This window comes from Notechis scutatus, chromosome 7, assembly GCF_049901735.1.
Source record: "Notechis scutatus isolate UNSWTSFEM ecotype Mainland chromosome 7, rNotScu1.2, whole genome shotgun sequence".
NCBI classification, from domain to species: Eukaryota; Metazoa; Chordata; class Lepidosauria; order Squamata; family Elapidae; genus Notechis; species Notechis scutatus.
The window spans coordinates 25641944-25664178 of NC_142015.1; the positions used below are offsets into that span (position 1 = coordinate 25641944).

Genomic DNA, 22235 nt, shown 5'->3' on the forward strand with positions numbered 1-22235 from the left:
AGAAAGTGCAAATCCTGAGTGCAATAAGAGATGTGTCACATGGGATGCTCAAATCAAAGAGTTGCTAAAATGCCCCAGATATTCTGAGCCCTACAGGCATCCTTCTGCCATTCGGCGCCATCTTGCTCGATTAAGAGAGTTGGTTCCTGCGAGTCTCACCTTGTCAAACTTTTCAAAGCAGCCTCACCTTGTCAAACTTTTCAAAGAGCTTAGCGCTGGGCTGGTGGATGGTGCAGATGATGGTGCGGCCCCCTTGGGCCAAGGATTTCAGGAGGGAGACCACCTGGAAGCAGGACGTGCTATCCAGTCCACTGGAGAGGCAGAGAAAGAGAGAACAAGGCACATTTGCAACCTTTGTGTTTCCACTGTGCATTTCTATAACAATCATTCTTTTTCCCTTGTCTTGGGAAAGTTGGGTTTTTAAAAAAGCTTTTGACTCTGACAGTGAACTCCAAGCATTCTTGATTTCTTCTACAAGTTCTTCTCTATCCATTGGTCTGGTCCTGCCTCAACATCCCACCAATTTCTTGGAGGATTCCCACCAATGTTCTGCAAGATCAAACAAGGCCCAGAGACAAGAGGAAAGGGTCTCAGTCCTCCCCTAGATATGGGCAGGAACCAGAGGTAGGGTCTGTCGCTTACCTGGTGGGCTCGTCAAAAAACATGACTGGAGGATTGTTGACCAACTCAAGGGCGATGGCAAGTCGCTTGCGTTGTCCTCCAGAGAGAGCTGAGGAGCGAGTATGGGCACACTCCAGGAGTCCCAAGGCGGTCAAGATCTCATTCACCTGATTGCCAGAAAAGAATTCCCATGAGAAATGGGCCATGATCCTTCCTTTAGGCCAGGGGTCTTCAAACTTGACAGCTTTAAGACTTGTGGACTTCAACTCCAGAATTCCTCCTCCAGTCATGTTAGCTCAAGTTTGAAGACCCTTGCTTTAGGCCAATGTTTCTTAGTAACTTTAAGAACTGTGGACTTAAAGAATTCCTCAGCCAGCATGAGGAAGCCATTGATTCACTGGATCTGTGGATTTCTGGAGTTGAAATCCACCCATCTTAAAGACACTGGTCCATTGGATTTGTTGACTTCTGACAGTTGATGTCCACTCATCCTGAATTTACTAAATTTGACAAATACAGTGTCATGAAGTACATCTCAACAAAAGTAGATCAATTCAAGTCAAACCCCAGCCCACTGGGACATCTATTGAGTGATATAATTTCAGCTTCTCACCTTTCCTTATTCCCTCTCCTAGATGGAAAGCCATGAGGACCCCTGATTCAGCCCAGACCCCCTCAGCAGATGCTACATTTACTACTTTGGGAACAGCCCAGCTTGCCAATGATGGTCTTAACTTAGCTTAACTTAGCAATGCATTGGCTGCAAATTGAGCCCTTCTCAGATGAGGAAGCTGAAGAGACGGGAGAACATCCATCTGTCCATTTGCTGGGAAACCAGCCAGAAAGGGCTTCATTGCATGGTTGAATGTCCCACCTCTGCTTCTTGAGCTTTCAAAGACAACCCAAAATGCCAACTTACCAGCTCCTTCTTCACTTCTTGCTTCTCATTCAGTTTCAGGTTGGCTGAACCCTGAGTGGAGAAAATGAAAGATTCTCATTCTTTGCTTCTAGACTTACCGGGACAACTGGTTTTGAAAGCCCTGGGATCATCATACTTTTTTTCTGGAGGTGAGCTGCCTTTGATGGGGCTCTCAGGTCTCTTCATCCCCTCAGTTGAAGGTCTCTATTGAATTCCCTTTCCAGGGTTGCAACATTTCCTCCACTCACCATCATGGCCTCTTTCACGGTGAGATGGGGCATCAGCATGTCGTCCTGCATAATGTAGCACGACATCTTACGGAAAGTGCGCAGTTCCCTTGGATGTCCGTTCACCAAAATTTGGCCTTTCATGCCCGTTTCCCTGAGAGTAAGAAACACAGAAGGTTGCCGGTTGAAGATCTAACGCTCCTTAGAACTGGGGTGTGCAGCCTGGGCAACGTTAAGGTTTGTGGACTTCAACTCCCAGAATTCCCTAGGGCAGCCAGTCCTGGAAGCTGAAATCCACAAGTCTTAATGTTGCCAAGGTTGGACACCTCTGCCTTAGAAGGTTCTTAAAACTTAATCCTAACTTTGGCAATTTCCAGCTATATGGACTTCAACTCCCAGATTTCCACAACCGGCACCGCCATTACTGAGAATTCTGGGATTGAACACTGGTTTTAGAAGAGCCTAAACATTTTGCTCATTTCTTCATTCATTGGCTAGAATTTATTGTTGGGTTTGGGGGACAGCAGAGAGAGGATGCTGAGGAGGAAGATGAGGTGTCTCCCCCTCCACTAACTTCTGGAAGGTTTAAACAGGAAGTACAAAAAGGATGACTTCGGCAACAGAGTGGTTAATGCCTGGAATGGACTACCTGTTGTTATAGCCTCAAACCCCCAAAACTTTAACCTTAACAGCACTGCACATCAGAACAACTAGACACAAGGACAGTTTTTTCCCAAACGCCATCACTCTGCTAAACAACTAATTCCCTCAACACTGTCCAGCTATTTACAAAGTCTGCATTACTATTACTATTAATCTTCTCATCACTTCTTATCACCCATCCCCTCCCACTTGTGACTGTATGACTCTAACTTTGTCACTTGTATCCTAACGATTTTTATTGACTGTTTCCTAGTATGATTTGATTGCTTATTGTACCCTATGACTATTATTAAGTGTTGTACCTGATGATTCTTGACTCTTGACGAATGTCTCTTTTCTTTTATGTACACTGAAAGCATTTGCACCAAAGACAAATTCCTTGTGTGTCCAATCACACTTGGCAAATAAAAGAATTCTATTGTATTCTATTCTTAAACTATCCCCTATTCACCTCATCCCATTCCTGAGAGGTCTGTAAGAGGTGTGCATAAGTGCACAATCGTGCTTACCATACCTGTCCTATTGTCCCCATTTATTTGTGCCTATTTCCTGTATTCATACTCATGTTTATTGTTATACCTATTATCTTGTAAGCGATTGACAAATCAAATCAAATCAAATCAAATCAAATCAATAAATAAACTCAGAATTTGAGGTTCTCCAATTTATTTCACCATTATTCTGGGCAACGAGGCACCCAAGGATTGTACTAAATCAACCTGAAGATGTTGAAGAAGATTATCTGGGCATTTGTCAGGATACGGGACCAAATCTTCCCATTAAAAATCAAGCTGTTTTATGCAAAGGAAGTATTTTCCTCACCGGTATCCAGCCAAGAGGTTCATCAAGGTGGATTTCCCAGCTCCAGAAGGTCCCATAATACCAATCAGTTCCCGGGGGCAAAATTTCCCAGAGAGACATTTCAGCAGGGTCTTGTATCCTGGAAAGAGATCGAGTGTTCTTGGTGAGCAAAGGGGGTGGGCTTTTCAATTCATTGATCATATCTTTCACCCAGCTGGTGGGACCAAGAAGAAGGATCTTCTCCCTGTGGAACATCATCCCTGTGGGAATAAGATTGGAAATAAAACATTATAGGTCTCCCCTCTTAAGGAGGTCCAAAAGGTGGGACGAAGAAGGACCTTTCTGTAGTGGCTCCATCCCTGTAGAACAGGGGTCTTCAAACTTGACAGCTTTAAGACTTGTGGACTTCAACTCCCAGAATTCCTCCTCCAGTCATGTTAGCTCAAGAATTATGGGAGTTGAAGTCCACAAGTCTTAAACTTTCCAAGTTTGAAGACCCTTGTGTTAGAGCAGGGTGTTCAGGCCCTTTTATGAATTATGGACTTCAACTCCCAGAATTCCTGAGCAAGCCATGCTAGCTCAGGAATTTTGGGAGTTGAAGTCCACAAGTCATAAAAGGGCCATAGTTGCCCACCTCTGTGTTAGAGTAATACAAGAACAGGAAATGCATCACAGGAACAATAGAGATGAAACCTGGAGGGGCAATGTGATACAGGAAACCACTCCAATAGAGGGGAATGATAGAGCTGCATATAAGATAGACCAGGGGTCTTCAAACTTGACAGCTTTAAGACTTGTAGACTTCAACTCCCCGAATTCCTCCTCCAGTCATGTTAGCTTGGGAATTCGGGGAGTTGAAGTCCACAAGTCTTAAACCTGTGAAGTTTGAAGAACCTTGGATTTGAGACTTAAATCTGTCTATCTGTCCATCCATCCATCCATCTATCTATATCAGAGGTCCCCAAACTTGGCAAGTTTAAGACTTGTGGACTTTAACTCCCAGAATTCTCCAGCCAGCTTGCCAAGTTTGAAGACCCTTGCTGTAGAACATCATCCCTGTCAGAATAAGATTGGAACTAAGATGTTATAAGTTTCCTCTCTTAAGAAAAGCCATCTGGTGGGATGAAGAAGGACCTTCTCCATGGTGGCTCCATCCCTGTGGAACATCATCCCTATGGGAATAAGATGGGACCCACTTTGATGCTCTTTCAAAAGGTCCTAAAGACATGATTTTGCCAGTGGAACTGGGGAACCCAGAATGATGAAGAACCCATGAAGTGGTGGCTCTGATTATTGTCACCAAAGGGTTGGGTTTTTGGAGGGGATTGTATTGGGGTTTATTTCTCTGGAGAGACCTAGCCCATAAAATCACCAAGAATTAGACACGACCGAAGAGATAACTTTATCGTCATTTATTTGCTGTAAGCTACTGAGAATCATCGCGAGTGACTTGGGGGAGGGGAGCAATAGAAGGCAGACGTGATCCAAAACATTCACTGAAGACCACAGGATGCTCACACCGAACACAACTGAGTGCTCGGTAAATCAATATCGCTATTCTACACGCCAAAAGGAGCATTTGCGGAAACTAACTGCATAAAATCAGAAATGGAAAATCCATATTTTTCTTGCTGCTGGTTGGGTTTGGTTAATGGGCTTTGCTGCCCCAGAAGTGCTGGAAAGGAAACGGGACACTTTGGGTCCTAGTGTTTCGTCTATCCTTCAATTGAATTCAGAATAGATTAGTTTTGGAAGGGACCCTGGAGATCGTCTAGTCCAGCCCCTGCTCAAGCAGGAGAACCTGTACCAATATCAGAGAGCTGACTGTCCAGTCTCTTCTTAAAAGCCTCCAGAGATGGAGCAGCCACAACTTCTGGAGGCAAACAGTTCCACTGGTTAATTGTCCTCGCTGATAGGAAATGTCTCTTTAATTCCAGGTTGCTTCTCTCCTTGATTAGTTTCCAACCATTGTTGGATGTCCTCTTCATCCATGATCCGTTCTCAAGTTGTCACGAGCTACCAGGGTGGTCTCCTCCCACATGAAGAATGGTAGGAATGGAGCCACTTCAAGCTAAAGGAAGACTGGCTTCCATGGACTCAAAACGGGTAGGTTTGTGTCTGTTGTCTCTCAAGGATTCGAGCATGGGAACCTGCAGAAATCAATCTAGTCTTGAATAAATTATCACATTGGCCATCTGAAGCAATTCTAGGGTACCCACCACTAGAAGGTAGGGACGAGGTGGCTCGGTGGCTCACTGGCTAAGACGCTGAGCTTGTCGATCAGAAAGGCCGGCAGTTCGGCGGTTCAAATCCTCGTCCTAGCTTCTGCCAACCTAACCATTTGAAAGCATGTAAAAAATGCAAGTAGACAATAGGGACCCCTTTGGTGGGAAGGGAACAGCGTTCCGTGCGCCTTCAGCATTTAGTCCTGCCTGCCACAGGACCACAGAGATGTCTTCGGACCGTGCTGGCTCTTCTTCTTCGGCTTTGTAACGGAGATGAGCACTGCCCCCTAGAGCCGGAAACAACGAGCATGTACGTGCGAGGGGAAACCTTTACCGCTAGAGGGAACCAAAGCATCAACATTCCCTTTGCTGGTTCAGGAGAAGACCTGGACCAAAAGGATGAACTTCTACTGTCTTTTATTGTGGTCACAGGCCAGAATTGTGATGGTTTGGTTGGGGAATTCGGCATCTGGCTGGCTGGCTGGCTGGGGAATTCTGGGAGTTGAAGTCCACCCCATCTTAAAATTGTTGAGGTTGAGAAATACTGCTCTAAATACAGGAGCTGGAACGTCTCAGGTTCAACTTGATGTCTATGACGTGGGTGCCAAAAGTCCCAAAAGGGATTATTTCATTTATATAACTAGCCTCCCGCAAGCTAACTACCCTCTTACAAATGCATCAGACTCCATTCTTGAGGCTTTAATTCTATGCACCACTGCTCTAACACCTGAAGTCTTCAGGTTTCATACATATCTTATAAAGACCTATAAAGTTTCTGTCCCCATTTTGCCTTTTCCATTCAGGGCAATCAATACAATCAGGATTTATTAATTGCCTTTCAATTGCTTCATTCCCCTTTCAGAGGGGGGGAGGGAGACGGAGAGGGAGAGAGAAATAAGAGGGGGGATTTTGAGAGAGAAAGAGATGAAATTTGGAGAGAGAGAGAAAGAAAAAAAAGAGATTTAGAGATGAAATATTGAGAGAAAGTGAGAGAGAAAGAAGGAGAAAGAGAGAACGAAAGAAAGAGATTTAGAAAGATTTAGAAAGAAAGAGAGAAGAGAGAGAGAGAGAGAGATGGTTAATCAAAAGCTATTTTCTGCTTCTCTCCTTTTCTGGTACCAAAATTCACTAAAGAGATAAAAACAGCAGCGTAAGAGAAAAAAAGAGCTTGCTTTTAGGGGCTTCAGAAGGATAAAACGCTGAGCTAGACGATTCACGCTATATTTAAGAAAGAAAGCATAAATTAAGAATGCCGTTCCAGTAAGGAACTTTTAAATTTTGTATGCTGTTTTTTATGCTTTTAATATTTTATCGGACACCACCCAGAGCCTCTCAGTGAGGGGGACGGTTCTTAAATGTGGAACATAAAATACATATTTTGCGTGGAAAAATAGCACCCGGTCACTTATGCGTTCTGCTTCTTACGCCATGTTCAGAAGCAGCCCCCTTCCCACCTCTGGCAGGCTGGAGAACATTCTAGACTGGGGCAGAGGTGCCGAAAACGAGTGGTGGAGGGAAGGGGGGGGGTTGAACCCGCTGGAGATTAAGTCTCGTCCATGCTAAGCATGCAGCATGCATGCAGCATGCAACAAACGCCTCCTTCAGGGTTCTAGGACAGCAGCCGCAGTGGGTTTTTGCAAAGCACTCAGCCCGTTCTGCAGTCAGTGTGGAGGATGCTTAGAGACCACGCCTTCCCCCCACACACACACACACGCACACACACCTTGTGCACACTTCCTTCTTGGGCCATCACGCCCCCACCCCGCAAGGCTGCCGCAGCATCTGCCAGTCAGCTGAGGGAGGCAGGCGGCTACTCGGGTTCATTGACTGGCAGTAACCCTGTCTCGCTGGCTGGCTCCTGCTTGCCAGCTGCAAATCCTGCTCAGCACAGAGCCTTTTCCTGCAGAATTGGATTTCGTTTTTATTTTTTGAGCCCGGGCCAGAGCGCTGCTCAAAGGCCCTTGGTTCTCAGCTCCTGATGTGAAGAAGGAATGAGCTCCTGCAAAAGAGAGGCGTGGGGCCAGATTCCCCCCGAGGGCTGGGACATTCCAAGCCAGGTTCCCACGGGACTTGGACAGACCCTTAAGGCAGGGGTCTCTCTTCCCCCCACCCCCCTCTTTCCTGACCTGCCTGGGTTAGCGCACGAGATGTTCGCCCACTGCTGCGCATGTCAGCAGAGAAGAGGCCAGGAGGATCTGCCAAGCGACACTTAGGGATTCTCAGTCAAGGAGCTGAGAACCCAGAAAGGAAAATGTGCTTCACACGTATGCAAAACACACACACACACACACACTTGTCTACACGCATCTCCCTCTTGCCTGCTCTCCAGCCCCAGGGCAGCCTCGGCAAACCTGACATTCTGCATCTAAACAACAACTCCCGCTCTGCATCCAGACTAATTTTGGCACAACTATCATCCCATCCTATAACTCCCATCCTGCAGCCAGACTACAACTTCCCTGTGGTTTACCTGATCCAGGTGTCCTTGGAGATTCTCCATCATCCATATCAGGCAAAAGAAGAAACAACGGATGGACGCTAATCAAAGAGAGACGCAACCTGGAATCCAGGAGAAACTTCCGAACAGGGAGGACAATGAACCAGTGGGACAGAAGTTGCCTTCAGAAGTTGCAGGTGCTCCATCACTGGAGGTTTTTAGGAAGAGACTGGACAGCCACTTGCCTGAGATGGAATAAGGACTCATGCTCTAGCAGAGGGTTGGATTAGAAGACCTCCAAGGTCCCTTCCAGCTCTATTCTTGTTGATAGGTTGGCTGGTTGGTTGAGTAATTGATTGCATTATTGATTGATTGAGTGATTGATTGATTGATCCAGGTCACGGTTGTGCTTTTTTCCAAAGGCAAATGGATTTTCTTGGTTTCTTGTTTTTGAAAACATTTGGCTTCTCATCCAAGAAGCTTCTTCAGTTCCCTTCAGTTCTTCAGTTCAGTCTGGAAGCCATTGGAATCCACAGAACGGAGGAAAACGGAAATGTTTTCAAAGGAAGAAAACCCAAGAAAGTCCATTACCTTCGGGGGGGGGGAAGCACCTTTGGGATACGTGATCCAGCTCACCTTCAAGGCGGTAGGCAGAGCTCAGAGTGCTGAAGGGTTAATAGACACTCCTTCAAATTAAGGAACCGTGACGGGTTTCTCACCTGTTTATTTTTGGTCAACTTTTAATTCTTCCCAACTTACAGTTCCTGGAACCTGAGAAAGCGAGACCAACTCTGAGGTTGGATGACGCCATAAGGGGGTTGTGTGGTTTGGGTGTGCCATGGTGTGTGCATCCAGTGAAATGATGATTGTGCAAAAATGAAAAGAAACGGGACTCCTCTGAGTAGAGGTTGACTTCTGGACACATCCCTGGGTTTTCTTTCTTGAGCTTTTCTTAAGATAGAAAACATTTCCTTCTGCTGAAAGTTATCTCCCATTTCCATGTGTCATGCCCCAGTTGGAATCTGATTCCGAGGGAGAGGTGGAACAGCTGACAGGGAGTGGGAGTGTGGCTCCGGTGGCTGTGGAGGAAACTGGGGAAGGGCACAGGCTGGCTGGGCATTCAGAGGAAGACCCAGGCCCATCCCCTCTTCATCCTGGGGCACGCAGGGAGGAATGGAGCAATGTGGTTTATAGGGGAGGAAAGGGCCCTGATCCCCTTCATGGGCTGCACCTGGGAAGACTGTTTAAAAGGGCAAACTGCGCATGGCAAAGGTGCTGGAAGCAAAAGCGTGCATTATCTTTGTCGAGGCTTATCTGGGTTTTGGCATCCTCCCAACTGTGTGTGCTTCATTATCTTTTGGAAGTCTGCAAGTTATTATCCTGGTCTGTCATGTTAATTACTTCAGCATAGTTTGTGTTGGCTTTTTTATTTCTACTTTATTTGTATTTTGGATTCTGACTGCATTGCTTCCCTTTGTAGACTGTTTTTGGAAGAATTTGATCTCCCGCCGAGGATAATTGGACATTGTGGGCCAAGTTGGAGGCATTAAAGGGAATCTATCTACTTTGGTGACTTTGTTATTTTTGTGCCATGCCCTGGGTTATCACACCATGTTTAGCCTTGGCTGTAGAGCAAGGACGTCCAATCTTGGCAACTTGAAGACCTGTGGACTTCAACTCTCAGAATTTCCCAGCCAGCCATGCTCCGGTGATTTCACAGTGGTCTCTCCGTCAAAGAACCAATCAGGTCTGACCATGTTTAGCTTGGGAGGAATCAGCTTTAGCAAGGAGCTGCTGCTCCAAGTTCTGGTAGAACAGGGGTATCAGTCTGGCCCATGGGATCACCCTGGAAACAGCAAAGGATCAGCCCATGGTGCCTCCGCCAGGGAAAACAGAGCTCAGGGCTCCTGTCATGGCTGAAAATGGAGCCCTGGGAGCTGCACGTAGCCCTCCCAAACAACATTTTCACTGGCAGAGGATTGCAGGAGGCCATCGCAGCCAAAAATGGAGCTCGGGCAGAGTGCTCTGGCCATCACAAGCACCCCGACACGAGTGACGTCGAGCTGGCCATGCCCTGCCCCCAAGTTCAAACACAACCCTGATCCTGCCCTCAGTGCAATCAAGTTTGATACCCCTGTGGTAGAAGAGCTACAGTGAAGAATGACTAGGCATCACTATCCATCCTTTGGCTGGCATCATGGTTTGGTTCCCTAAAAATGTATGTGCACCGAGATGAATTGACACAGATAAAAAGGGAACTTGGGGGGAAAGGGATCAGAAAAAAAATGTCATGGTTCCGGGATGGTGACATCAGAGAAGGTCATCAATCAGATCATCTCCTAAAAGTCTGGCTTGCCTTCTGAGGATTTATGAGATGCGATGACTCACATCTGGCATTACATTTTCCAAAATTGGAGCGGCAATTGCCTTTCCTGATGACATCATCTTGGAGCCCATTAATCAGGGGAAAGGGGACAAGGCGCCATATTTAGGGTGAAGCTACAGGGTTGGCCTCTCCAATGCCCCACCTCTCAGCTAAATGCTTCTTCAGTATTGTGATTGCGTTGACACCTTGCAACAGAATCAATGACTGATTTAATTGTGGAGAACTTGGTGTTCTCTGAGCTTGTTTGTTTTCTTGTAGGTGTTTCATTATACAACTAGATAACACCCTCAATACTCCGATGATGTTATCCGTTGAGTAGTGAAATGTCTACAAGAAAACAAGCCCAGAGATCACCAAGGATTCCATAGTACAGCCCTGAACTATAGAGATTATTTGGGAACGACTAGTTTGACGAAAAGAAGGACTAGGGGATGTGTAGCAGTGTTCCAATATCTAGGGGGGCTACTACAAAGAAGAGGTGGGGGGGTCAACGTATTCTCCAAAGCAGTGGCCCCCAACCTTTTTTGTGCCACGGCCCGGTACCGGCATCACAAAATGTTCCGTGGCCCGGTACCGGCATCAGCATGCATGGCAAGGCGAGCCGAGCGACCGGCCAGCCAGCCGCCCCCGCTTCTCCCCGCCACCTTCAACTCCTCCTTTGTACCTTTGTCGATGGGCTTCGGGACAGCTTGGGACGGTCGCTCGGCTCGCCTTGCCTTGGGTGCTGAAGGCCGGATCATTTGTGATCCTCGGGCGCCTTAGTTTTGTTTGTTAAGCCACCGCCCCCTTCGATGAAACTAAGGCGCGAGGATTCCTTCAGGACCCAAACACCGCTTTCCAACCGGAAAAGCTCACCGGAAGCACTTTCTCATCAAAACAAGATGGCGGCACTCAGCAAACCGGCGGCCCGGTAGAAAATGTTCCACGGACCGGGACCGGTCCGCGGCCCGGTGGTTGGGGACCCCTGCTCCAAAGTACCTGAAGGCAAAACAATGGATGTAAACTAATCAAGGAGACAACCAAACTAGAACTAAGGATAAATTTCCTGACAGTTAGAACAATTAATTAGTGGAGCGACTTCCTTCAGATGTTGTAGATGCTCCATCACGGGAGGTCTTCAAGAAAAGATTGGACAGCCATTTGTCTGAAATGGTGTAGGGTCTCCTGCCTGAGCAGGGGTTGGACTAGAAGACCTCCAAAGTGCCTTCCAACTCTGTGATTCTGTTATTCTTCTATTGTAGGTGTGCTCCATCTAAAAATACTGTCCGCTGATGAGACCAGACAAGGTATCTTCCCCGTTCCTGTTCCTGCCCTATGAAGTCACATCGTCCCTAGAGGCATGACTTGTCTTTTCAATAGGCATTAAAGCCAGATTAGAAGTAGATGGGTCTTCTGAAGTGACTTTACTAGTGTTGGTTGGGCTTATGGGTCTTTGGGTCAGAGGTCTTCAAACTTGACAGCTTTAAAACTTGTGGACTTCAACTCCCAGAATTCCTCCTCCAGTCATGTTAGCTCAGGAATTCTGGGTTGAGTTGAAGTCTACAACTCTTAAACTTGCCAAATTTGAAGACTCTTGCTCTGAGTTATTGCCTTCTGGACTGGATATGTTACCAACTTTATAAGAACCGGGTGTCCTTTATCGAAGTGATGACAAATATATAAGTACATATGCATTATGTGCATATATACAGGGGTGGGATTCTTCAGGTTCGCACCTATTCGCTAGAACCGGTTGTTAACATTCTAAGCAGTTTGGAGAATCGGTTGTTAGAAGAAATTACTGGCCTAATCCTGTAAGGAAGGCAGGAAGGAAACATTCTGGTGTTGCTTACAGAAACTGCCTCTCCGTTAACCCTTATTACATTATTGGCAGGACTAGACTTACTTCACTGGAGTTTTTTTCTCCTCCTTTGCTGGTACTTTGCTTGCGTGGAGTGACCATTCAAAGTTACAATGGCACTGAAAAAAGTGACTTATGACCCTTTTTCACACTTACGACTGTTGCAAAATCCCCACAGTCATGAGAGGCCAGGCGAGGAGATGCGTGCCTCGATGTGAGTGATGTTGAGTTGGCCATGCCCAGCCAACAACATGACCACCAAGCCACGCCCACCAACTAAGCCACACCCACAGAACCGGTTGTTAAAAAAATTGAATCCCACCCCTGCACATATGTGGACACCCAAACCAAATAGGAAAAAAAAACTGGATGTCCCTGGGGGCAGAAGATAGAAAAGTCGCCCTTCACAGCCTCCCCTCTTCTGCACAACTGGATGGCCCACCTCCTGACCAGGCCCTCAAAGACAGCCTAAGAATCAGTAGTGGGATCCTACCTTAGTCGCTACTGGTTCGATGGGTGATCGTGAATGCTTGCGCGCCCTGAACGTCTGAGAGGATGAAGAAAGGAAACGCCAGGAGCGACCCTCCCACCTGCTTTTTGTTCTTTTATCCTCTCACCTGATTGTAGGAGACATTTTTTTACTACTGGTTCGGCTGAACTGGGCCGAACCAGTAGCATCCCACCACCCAGGGGTGGGATGTTATCGGTTCTGCCTGGCTCTATAGAACCGGTAGCTCTGAAGAGCAGCAGACACTGAGCCGGTTCTGTGTTTGCTGCTGTTTGGCCCACCTGCCCGCCTGGGTTCTTACCTGTCCTTTATTTCCTGCTCTTTCAACCTCAGCAGCTTTGCGTGGCGCAGCCAAGCTTGAAAAAGCAGGGAAAAAGCGGCTTTTCAAATGCGGCACACCCACGTGCAGTGCTTTTCAGCTGTCATGGAGGCACAGCTTAAGGTTTTTTTACATGCGCGCGCAAAACGTAGTCACCCAACTGGTAGTAACACCGGTTGAACCCCACCCCTGCCACCCCTTCTAAGAATGGTGGCCCTGCAGCAGGTTCTGGGAAGACTCCACTCATGGCCAGATTGGAGATGAGCTGGACTTCTGCTGATTGCCAAAGGAGCACACCTTTTTGGTAAAAAAGGTGTCATAAAACAACTGATGACTAAAATGGGTGTGGGAGCTCTGATTCACACTCAGCACACTTCATCAAGATGGGGTTTTCCCCGGGGCAAAGCCACAACACACAGGACTTCTTCCTCCTTCATTTGTGCGGATAGTCCTCAAGGTACGACGACAACGGAGCCCAACATGTCTATTCTTAAGTGAGACGCCTGTTCAGTGGCTTTTGTTCCACTTTGCAAGCTTTCCAGTCACGGTTTTTTAACTGAACCACTGCAACTGGGAAGTCAGTAACCCGGTTGTGAAGGGATATCTGGCTTTCTGGGTGACTTGACTTGTCAGAAGTTCTGAAAATGTGATCACACGATCACCGGGACAACTATAACTGTCATTAATCGAAGTAAAGGCTGATCTCCATCTCTAAATGGATCTCTTTTGCTCCCCTTTTGCACATTGTTCACAAAACAGTTCTTAAGCCCCCGGAAGTCCCAATTCTTCCTTTTATTTCTGGGCTTTTATTTCTACTTTTTATTTCTACTTCCTTTTATAACTGGCACCTTTGAAAAGAGACTAATTAAAGCAGTCGCTTCCCGCATCTCCCTTGCATTCTGCCCACCGATTCATATACGAGGAACCATTCTGCTGTTCACCCACGCAGGAAAGGGATCCCCAGGGAGCTCAGAGAGAGAGGAGAGGGGGTGGGGGTGGAAGCCAGCTAGATTTATCTTCTTCTCAGCATCTGCTGCTCTTCAGAATCTGAAGTGTGGTGGGCTTGAGTTCTTCCCAGGGAACGGGGCAAAGGGTAAGTCTTTTGCATGCGCCAAGCTGACTTTGGAAGAACTTTCCATGCCTCTCGATCCAGAATTTCAGTTCCTGGATTCAGGTATAGGGGCCTGACAACAGGGCCAGAGAAGAACCTCTTGTTCTGCCCACAAAAATGGTCCAGACATCTGGGGAAGATCCCCCTTTGATCCATACCCTGAGAAGCTGCGTGGGTTTGGACAAAGAATCTGAACACGTGTCCCAAGATAATGTTGTATGACTTAATCGTGGCCATCAACATGCCAATTAACACCTAAAAGCCACACACCACCAGGCACCACATAAATATTTCAGTCCGGTGCACACGTTCTGGTGGGAGAGAAGTCCAGCACAAAGCCCAACATTTGCATATCTAAACCTCTGGTCCTGGTGATCGATCCAGGGGGGATCCTGAAATCTGAATTAGATCCAGGTCTGGGATCTGTGTTGGAAACAGCCAAAGGATTTGGGGAATGCCTGTCTCCCCTTGCTTGTCCAACTAGATCTAACATGCTCCAGCGTTCTCCCTTCCAAGAGTGCCTTCTTGACGGGCCCCAGAAGTTGTGCCTTTCTGATCCAGCCCTGCCTTGCAGAAGTCAGGATGATCTGTTCATCTCTCACAAGAGTTGATTGTGCCTCCAGATGTTTGAGCGAGGAGATTAGTCGAGTTCTGGCCTTCGTGTTTTTAGGTGTTGGTTTTGATGTTTTGACCTCAGGTGTTTGTGGTTGAGATGATTGATTGTTTTCATCTTGTACACCACCCAGTCACTGTTCTGAGTTGGGCAACCGTATCAGCCATTGAAATCAATCAATCGATCAATCTTCAATCACACAGCTGCTAGTATTGGCTTGGAGGCCAGTGGAACCCATGTTCAATCAAACCAGGAATGAGATCCTGGCTTAGAAGCACACGTATCCCGCATGCAGCAAGTTTCAAGCTGAATTCCTGCAAAGACGTTTGGGCTCCGCGTCTTTTGAAAAGCATTTCAAATCCTAAACGGAATGAAAAGCAATTCAGGCCACTGTTGTCCTCCTGCCCAGCCCTGGGATCTCAAGATCCCCAGCTTTCTTTGGGACCAACTTTTTAAGTGACTTAATTCAGTGAGTCCCATCCCAGCTCTTCATCGCTTTTCTGACAAAACATCTCATCTTCTCTAAGCCCAGATTTTGTGACGAACGAAAGCAAATAGATGTGTCCCAGGATAATGTTGCAGGAGTCAATCTGGACCCAATTGGATCCCCCAGTTTTTAGGGGTTCAAGATTGCTGAACTCCAGGATAATAATAATACCAACATCTGTCAGCCTTGTAAGGTAGTCCAGACAGGAAGCCTCCTGAATGACTGGCATGTAAGGCGGTGGTGGGATTACACCAGTTTCCCTACCGCTTCAGTGATCGCGCACTAACACGCACACATGTGCCGCTTTCCAAACACCAGCTGAGGCTCTGTCATGCCAATCAGTGGAGAGGATAAAGGACAGAAAAGCACAGGGGATGGTGGGAGGGCTGAGCCTGCATTTTTCTCTTCGTCGGAGCTTTTTTATCTAGCAGTTCGGTCAAACTGGTAGCATTTCACCGCTGATGTAAGGGGACCCAGGCATAGACTTACACAATTCTATTGTTACAGCCAATCTCAACAACCGTGCTTTTCGCCTTTCCGGCGGGTTGATTTCCTAATCTGGTCTAATCGCATAGCTCTGTTATCAACTACCAGGTCTGTTCTCTATTGCTCATAATTAGGCGGGACACTTTGGGAAGCAAAGGTGCAAAATTGATATCACCTTCCTTGGGAATTCCCCTGGATCCTCCCTGTAGGGAAAAAGCAGTCTAGAGCACATTGGGAGAGGCTTGGTCCTGGAGGGAGAGCCTGCGTGGGCTGGCAATAGGGAAAACAGAAGGGAGATTTGGTGGTTTCGATTGCTATGGGTGGATCTTGGGTTCGGTGAGTGCAAGGAAAGCCGGCTGTGGAGCATGGGCCCTGCAGCTGCCCCTCAAGGGTTAGTGAGTGGATGTAGTGCCAGGTCAGCCTCAGGGGTTATGAGGATGTGAGAGAGATTGCAGCTATGTCCAGTAAGGGAAATAGGACAGGAGTCCTGGACAGCAGTGAGATCCAGGGATGGGATTCTACCGGTTCGCACCTATTCGCTAGAACCGGTTGTTAACATTCTAAGCAGTTCGGAGAACCGGTTATTAGAAGAAATTACTGGCCTAATCCTGTAAGGAAGGCAGGAAGGAAACATTCTGGTGTTGCTTACAGAAACTGCCTCTCCGTTAACCCTTATTACATTCTTGGCAGGACTAGACTTCCTGTCTCAGGAACATCCCTGGAGTTTTTCCCCCCTCCTTTGCTGATACTTTGCTTGTGTGGAGGGACCATTCAAAGTTACAGTGGCACTGAAAAAAGTGGCTTATGACTGTTTTTCACACTTACGACTGCTGCAGCATCCCCACAGTCATGAGAGGCCAGGCGAAGAGATGCGTGCCTCGATGTGAGTGATGTTGAGTTGGGCACACCCAGCCAGTCACAGGACCACCAAGCCACGCCCACCAACTAAGCCACGCCCACAGAACCAGTTGTTAAAAAAAATTGAATCCCGTCCCTGATGGGATCCTATGTGTTCCACTATCGGTTCGGTGATCACGCCTGTGTGTGCGCGCACGCAGCTTTCTACACACCAGCTGAGGCCTATCAGCTGACAGGATAAAGGAGAGAGAAGCGCACGGGTGGGTGGGAGGACAGATCCTGCACTCTCTTCTTCTTTATCCTCTCAGCTGGTTATCAATAGCCATTTTTGCTACTGGTTCCTGTGCCGAGATCTTACATGGATTCAGGAATTGCAGCAGCAGTGATGCTACAGACAACAAGAAGGTGTGGTGATCATGTTCCATGACAACTCTGTTGCTTCCAGTGTCCCTGCTGGGAGGAATGTTGGATGGAGGTTGAGTTGCAAGGAGAAGGTGGGAATTCTATGAGTGATTGTCCATCTGAGGGTCCGGAAGCATCTTACCTACCTTCACTAATTTCCTTGAGGGATGGGGCTTTAATCTCGGGGCTTTAGAAGGGGGCTTAGGAAGGTCAAGGATCAGGAGTGTATGGCCTCCATGACAAGCAGTAGAGAGTTCATCACACACACACACACACACACACACACACACACACAATAGATACAAACTCAGGGTAAACCACACAAAACTCAATTGCAGGAAATACGTGACTTTGTGGTTTCTTCCCCGAACCCCAAAAGCTTTAACCTCAGACTGTCTACTGTTGACCTCACCCCCATTCCTAAGAGGACTTTAAAGGGCATGTATAAGCACACCAAAGTGCCTACCATTCCTGTCTTAATGTTCCCTTTTATTCGTATCTATTTCATGTATTAATAATCATGTTTATACTTATATATATTATCAAATGCCTGCTTGACAAAATAAATGAAATAAATAAATAAACAAAGGGACCCCAGATATCTTGGCCTGTGGTCATCTCTCTGGGTTCCACCAGCCTTTCCATGGATGGAAACCTCCTCCAAGTCCCTGGCCTTCGGGATACTAGAAGTTGCAGTCTTGGGATGCCAGGAAGTTTCCACATTGGGGATGATCAGCCTTAACTGGGTTAGATGCCTAGGTGGACCAAAATCAGAACTCGCTTAAGGATGCTGGAGCAGAACTTCAAAAAGGCCACTTCAAAGAAGCAAGGCTGTCCCGGCAGGGATATAAGTAGTCTTCAACTTAGGACTGGTCACTTAGCAACCATTTGAAGTTACAACGGATTCTCAAAATGGGACTTACAACTCAGTTTCAAACTTCCAATGTCCTGCTGACTACCCCCTACCCTATGGCCATATGACCACCCTTTTGGGTGCTTGGCAACCAGATAACAGATAATCAGAGTTGGAAGGGACCTTGTAGGTCATCTAGTGCAATCCCCTGCCCATGCAGGAGACCCTACACCATTTCTCTACACCATTACACAACCAGTCTGAATTTGTGGCTGTTTGCAGTGACCCTGAGGTCCTGTGAACAGGATTCACGATGTTTTTGCTGGAAATTGGCGTATGCTTCCAGGTTCTGGCAAAAACCATCCCATAGTGAACATTGGCCTCACTTAATGGCCACCTCAAGAAGCTTGCAAAATCAAATGCGGTTCCATGATGACCCACTTTATGATGGTCACAACTTACGGCTGGAATTATGGGTTCAATTATGGTCATAAGTCGAGAACTATCACTCTGCTTCCTGTAACCCATGCAGAGATGCCTACAGACATCAAAGCCCACGGGGAAAAAAATGTCCTTCAACCTCGATTGGCCCTTGCCAGGATCAACAACCGCCTCCAAGGGACTGCCATCCTACCTCTTTTCCGCCACCAGGAGCCTTCCCGGACCGAATACGACAGGTCAGTGAACTCAAGGTCCACAGCTGACCGCTTGGGCAAATGGGAGAACCTCTGAGCATCCGTGATGTGGTTCTCCACCTTCTTCAGGTGGGTGGTCAGGAAGGAGCCATCCTGTGAGCTAGCGTTGCAGACCGAGTCCTCCAGGGCAATGGAGACACAGGTGGGGTCAAGGGTCTTCTCTGCCATAGCGGCTCCTCTGTTGAGAAGGCAAAGGAAACAGAGATGAATGTTCTGCTCTTCAGGTGCTCTCCAAGGTTGCAGATGGCCAACTCCACTCACCACAGCAGGTGGGCCCCCATCTCAATTTGGGAGAAATTATGTATGTGTGATCATGGCTAGCAGGGTGGCCTAATGGTGAAGACGCTCGCCTCCCATTCAGAAGGTTGAGAGTTCAATCTTAGCTAACGGTAGATGTTTATCTCCTAGTACACAAAGAAACAAATATATACTGTGAACTCCCTGTGGTGTCAGGAAGGGCATCTGGCCAGGAAATGCTCAGCTCCATCCAGTCACCCCAACTCTACTCCAAATAGGGTCGATAAGGATGTAAAAAGGGAGTTTCTATGTATGTATAGTCATGCAAGTATGGTGTCAGCGTTCCAGCATAGCACCTGGCACATCTGTGGAAACCCGAATCTAATTTTTTTTCCAGCTTTCCACAATTTTTCAAACCAGAAATCCATCCCCCCTTGGCTGTCATCACATCACATAGGCCAATCATGATCCGTCCAAAAGTAAGATCTTGATTTTCTCCTGCGCCATACTAAATGACCTTGGACTAACAAAATAATTTTATTTTGTCTACTAGAGCTACTTAATTGAAATCACACACTCCTTCCACTCTCTCAGGCTATGTGGCAGTGTGGAATATGGCTTCCAAAGCTGACATGTGAACATTGGAACCATAGTTGGTTTAAATCCTTGTTTAGGTGAATGTAGCACATCGAAGTTTTAATAGATAAATAAATTGCAAATAACATCTTATGTCTTAGCAAGGGAAAGGCACCTGCTTACTGGACACTAGCTATACTAACATACATTTTCTTTGTCTGTAGATTGCAGTCAAGTCCCTCTCTTTTTTTGCGCGAGAAATAGCTTTAATTGTTTAAATAGCTTTAATCTAGATTCCAAAGAGTATGGAAAGGGGAGACTAAATAAGACAAACAGTTCTTGATTTCAGAAGAGGCTTATCTGTTCTTCTGGATAATTGCATATGCTCCAATTTATTGTACTACATCACATCTTGTTCTGAGAAGTGATTCACACCCCATCAATCACCAATAAAGTACCCCAATTGCTTCTATTTTAAAAAGGTTTGCATGACAGGAATCAGAACTGATATATAACAGCAACGAGGCCTTGTGGAAAGGTTATGTTCACCATCTTCCTTCCACTTGCTCATTTTGAAGATGGAAGGAGAAAGCACTATCATTTAAGCCAGGGGTGTCCAACCTTGGCAACTTTTAAGGCTTGTAGACTTCAACTCCCAGGATTCCCTAGCCAGTTGGGGAATGGCTGGGGAATTCTGGGAGTTAAAGTCCACAGTGGGCATGGCTGGAGGAGAGGCTCTAGACTGTTTGGCAGGAAAGGAAACAGCCAGAAAGGACAGTAATTTCTTATATTGTCCTTTGCAAAAAAAATTCCACACTGGTTTAATTTAACAGATTAACAGAGTTGGATTAGCCCAACCCTCCGCCCAAGCAGGAGACCCTACACCATTTCTGACCTATGGGAGTCCAGTCTCTTCTTGAAAGCCTCCAGTGATGAAGCTCCCACAACTTCCAAAAGCAACTTCTGTACCATCAGTGGATTGCTCTCACTGTCAGAAAATTTATCTTTAGTTCTAGGTTGGATCTCTCCTTGTTTCCACCCATTATTCCCTATCTGGCCTTTGGGTGTCTTGGAAAATAGCTTGACCCCTTCCTCCTCTCTGGGGCAGCCCCTCAAATATTAGAACATTGCCATCGTGTCTCCCCTGGTCCTTCTCTTCGCTAGACTAGCTGTGCTTCCAGTGATGAAGTTCCCACAACTTCCGCAGGAAAGCTGTTCCATTGGTTGATTGTTCTCACTTGTCCTAATGGCCAACGTTCTCATCAATTCCAAGCTAACCCAACACTCTTAGAGCTGGGATATCAGAAGGACCACCTTCCTCTTTTCATCTGAGAGGGACTGGACAAAATTGTCACAGCAGCTCCCAGGTATGCCAACGTGGCATTAAAAGTTGCAAGGGTAGCCAAACCAGGAAGGTGATTGGATGGTTCATCATCTTTCTTTATACAATACAGTTTGGGGAGGTCCAGATTGCAAAACAACCAGGAAGAGATGCACATCCTTTTCTGCCTCCAGCCCTTTGCCTTTTTCTTTTCGTTTTTTTAAAAACTTTATTTACAAGAATTAAAAACATACAAACTTTTAAAAATACAAAACCAATAGTGTATACATAACACATTCCTCTTTACATTTGATATCGAATTTGATACGTCCTAATAGTCATTACTGATACTTTTCACATTTCCATTTACTATCACATTTTAATCACTAAATAACTCACAATACTCTACTAATCTTCTCGTTGGTTTATAACTATTTATTAATGAATAATACATTCATAAATTTTTAAATAATAAATAGATATAGTGAGAAAATATAGGAGAAAATATAGGAGAAAAAAGTATTTAACACCTTTGTTATTCTTATACATTTCGTATAGGAAGCTGAATATAATTTGTTTCTTGGGTTCATTTATGTGTTTTTCCTTTACAATCTACCCAGCTGTACCATTTATCCCATATCCTATAATAATATGTGTCCTCCTTCCCATTAATTTTGAGTGTGAGCCTCTCCAATTGGGCACACTCATACATTTTTTGAATAGCAACATGTATCAGTGGTACATTTGGATTCTTCCAATATTGTGCTAATGGGATCCGTGCTGCTGTTAATAAGTGGATGGTCAGATATCTTACTTTAGGGGTATAATCCCCTTTAATCATTCCCAACAGGAACAGTTCCAGTTTCCACCCCAGTCCACACTCTATGATTTCTTCTATCAGCTCCTTTATTTTAACCAATATTTCTTTATCTCAGGAGAAGTCCACCATAAATGAAAATAGGTACCAAATTTCCCTTTACATTTCCAACAGCATGGGTTTGCTGTCGGAAATATTTTGGCCAATTTAGAGGGTGCCAGATGCCATCTGTACATCATTTTATACAGATTCTCCTTATGTGCTACTGATTTAGTTAATACAAGATTTTTTTTGCCAGATTTCTTCCCAGTCATCCAGCTCTATACTATAACCAAAGTTTTTTTCCCAAGCTAGCATAGGTCCTTTCACAATTCTCTCAGCCATTTCATGTTCTAATAAATAATTATATAGTTTAGAAATCAACTTTTTCTCAGGACTTGAGAGCATTTTGTCTAAATGTATATCTTTTACTTCAATTCCATATTCCTCTACATCTTTATTATATCTCAATTTTACTTGGAAATATGACCAATTATCAATGACTATCCCTTGTGCTTCTAGTTCCTGCATGGTTTTAATTCTTCCCTTTTTATCTAATATTTGATGGTATTTCAGTTTTTTTCTGTTATCCATCATATTTAAGTGGAACATTGCCTCCATCGTTGAAAACCACCTCGGAATTTTGGTATAATGATTTCTTCTAATACCAGCCCAAATTTTAATTAATGGCTTTCGGAATACATGTCTAGTAAAGTATAGATTGTTTTGGCTATTCGGGTCCCACAAAAATGTGCGCCACCCTACAACCTAACCACCAACAAGGAAGAGATGCA

At 45.9% G+C, this 22235-nt stretch overlaps 1 protein-coding gene across 4 annotated transcripts in view; it reads right to left on the reverse strand.

Annotated features, from left to right (window-relative positions):
* The window catches only part of ABCG4 (ATP binding cassette subfamily G member 4), a 35894-nt gene that overhangs the window by 9691 nt on the left and 3968 nt on the right, over window positions 1-22235 (reverse strand). For 3 of the 4 annotated variants that reach the window (XM_087970180.1, XM_087970181.1, XM_087970182.1), the window contains 6 exons: window positions 18391-18629; window positions 3253-3370; window positions 1789-1921; window positions 1541-1591; window positions 643-788; window positions 188-311 (listed from right to left, as the gene is read on the reverse strand). In XM_087970180.1, the coding sequence (XP_087826306.1) occupies window positions 188-311; window positions 643-788; window positions 1541-1591; window positions 1789-1921; window positions 3253-3370; window positions 18391-18629 (811 nt within the window). Of the gene's footprint in view, window positions 1-187; window positions 312-642; window positions 789-1540; window positions 1592-1788; window positions 1922-3252; window positions 3371-18390; window positions 18630-18712; window positions 18851-22235 lie in introns of those variants that run through there. The other variant, XM_087970183.1, reaches the window with a different exon arrangement.